This window comes from Priapulus caudatus, unplaced genomic scaffold, assembly GCF_000485595.1.
Source record: "Priapulus caudatus unplaced genomic scaffold, Priapulus_caudatus-5.0.1 Scaffold8632, whole genome shotgun sequence".
Lineage (NCBI taxonomy): Eukaryota > Metazoa > Priapulida > Priapulimorpha > Priapulimorphida > Priapulidae > Priapulus > Priapulus caudatus.
The window spans coordinates 1,236-3,463 of record NW_014585693.1 but is presented as its reverse complement, the minus strand read 5'-3'; the positions used below and the strand labels follow the sequence as shown (position 1 = coordinate 3,463).

The 2,228-nt window shown below is 50.4% G+C and overlaps 1 protein-coding gene across 1 annotated transcript in view; it reads right to left on the bottom strand.

Moving 5' to 3' along the window:
• Nucleotides 1–102: 102 nt before the first annotated feature.
• The window catches only part of LOC106820225, a gene marked incomplete at both ends in the record, with an annotated part of 2,910 nt that continues 784 nt past the window's right edge, over nt 103–2,228 (bottom strand). The window contains 3 exons of the mRNA XM_014824761.1: nt 103–251; nt 907–1,043; nt 1,892–2,076. Coding sequence (XP_014680247.1) covers nt 103–251; nt 907–1,043; nt 1,892–2,076 — 471 coding nt within the window. The remainder of the gene's footprint in view (nt 252–906; nt 1,044–1,891; nt 2,077–2,228) is intronic.

Here is a 2,228-nt window from a genome sequence, read left to right as displayed (position 1 = left end):
CACCCACCTGTGTTAACCCCACCCACCTGTGTTAACCTCACCCACCTGTGTTAACCTCACCCACCTGTGTTAACCCCACCCACCTGTGTTAACCCCGCTCACCTGTGTTGAGCATTTCAATGACAAGGTTGAGATCGTCACCGACTTCGACGACAGAGACGGGATCCGACCTGGTGATGTCACCGGGTAGTATCTTCAGTGCCAGCGTCGGTGTGAACGACGTCCGCACAATAGGGTCCACCGGTAGCTCACTGCGCGCACCGCCAGAAGGAGCACCAGTCAGCACACGTAAACGATCGCGATGTGTGTCTACGTGTGTGTGTATGTACGCGCGCGCGTGCAGGGTTCATCTAAGGTCGGTAGCATACATCGAAATAATATAGATAAGGTCTATCTATATTATTTCTATGGTAGAATAGTAGTATAATAGTATGTAAAATCTATAGTAGTATAGTTGATAGTAGTATATTCAATATTACTATAATTATACTATAATATAGTATCACTATTCTTGATAATATCAAAAGCTAATAATACAATAATATATTAGACAATAAATACAAGAGTATACAAGACAATATAACACAAGAAATATAATATAGTTTATAATAGGCAATAGTAGAGAACATGCACGGCCGCGTGGGAGAGTATGCCAACAGTGGAGTGTATAGAAGTAGCATAGAACAGTGGTTCTTGACCTTTTTTTGTATCATGGACCCCTATGAGAATCTGGTGAAAACTACGGACCCTTCCCCAGAAAAATGCACATAAGCATATAAACACAAAAGTTTGCATGCGCCTCGTTTACGGACCCCTCCAAAGCCCGTCCACGTGGACAACAGGTTAAGAACCCCTGGCATAGAAGCTAGCAGTAGTAGTGCGTACGTTTGAATGGCTGCCACTTACTTTGCGTCTAAAGAGACATCGAGAGTGACGGAGTCGCCCTGGTTGTCGTACTCACACGTCACGCGATAGGATACGTCACCGTCGAGGATGACGTCAGGATGATTCTGTACGACCAACGTCACCTCGTAGGTGTTAAGCTGCAGAAGAGATGACAGCACGCGTCAGGCTAGCTCTATAAACTAATATAACTAATATATATATAAATAAACTAACTAAATATAACTAAATAATATAACTATAATATAACTATAACCCTTCGCTATACAGGCCTGTGGCAGAGCGAAGGGTTATAGTTCTAGAGCTAGTGTCAGGCGTGACGCACGTGTATGCGTCCACGCATGCTATCTAACACACACACACACACACACTCGTTCTGCGACGCCCCCCTCCCCACTCACACTCCTATTCACACAATTATCCATGCCACACGCCCATTCCCCATACACAGCCCCTGCCCCACACATTATTTTTCGCACACTTGCCCCGCCCCACATATCCCACACGCGTCCTCCCTACTCCACCCCCCCCCATACGTAACCTTCCTGCTCTATTCCTCCCCTTCTTCCCATACACGTCCTCCCTGCTCCAACCCGCCCCTCCCATCTTCCTATACAGACCCTCCCTGCTCTACCGATACTGCCCTCTCTCGATATAACCTTTCCCTGCTAGAACACCCTCTTCTTCTGCGTATACACGCCCTCCCTGCCACTCCCCGCCCCGCTCGCTCTCTGCTCCTCCCCGCCCCCGCCCCATACACACCGCCTCTGTCCACACCGCCCACCTCCCTTACCACCCACCCTTTCTCTCTCCCTGCCCACCCACCTCACCCCGCCCCCGCTCCCTCCCTTACCACCCACCTCACACCGCCCCTCTCCCTCCCTGCCCACCCCACTCCGCCCCCGTTCCCTCCCCACCCTCGCCCTCCCCTTCTCCACTCCGCCCCGCCCCGCCCTCCTCTGCTCCTCCCACCACCACGCGAACTTACATCGATGTCGTTGATGACACCGCATGAGTTATGTGAGATGCTCAGCTGCAGGCGCCGCTGTCGTGACCCTCCCGTGCGACACGCCGTCCTATCATAGAAGTTCTTCGCGTACAGCTGCCCGCCGAACGACTCGTCGAAACGCATCATGATATCGATGGAGTCACGCGTGCACATCACCTCCCTGCCTGGAAACACGCGCACACAAGCAGTATATATGATCAAGAGCGTATACAGAAGGAATATACGCTTCTTCATACGCTCTTGATATGATGTTAGTATGCGATTAGTATCAGTGAGATACTGCATGTATACTCCGTTGGTCAGGACCAGACCAAGT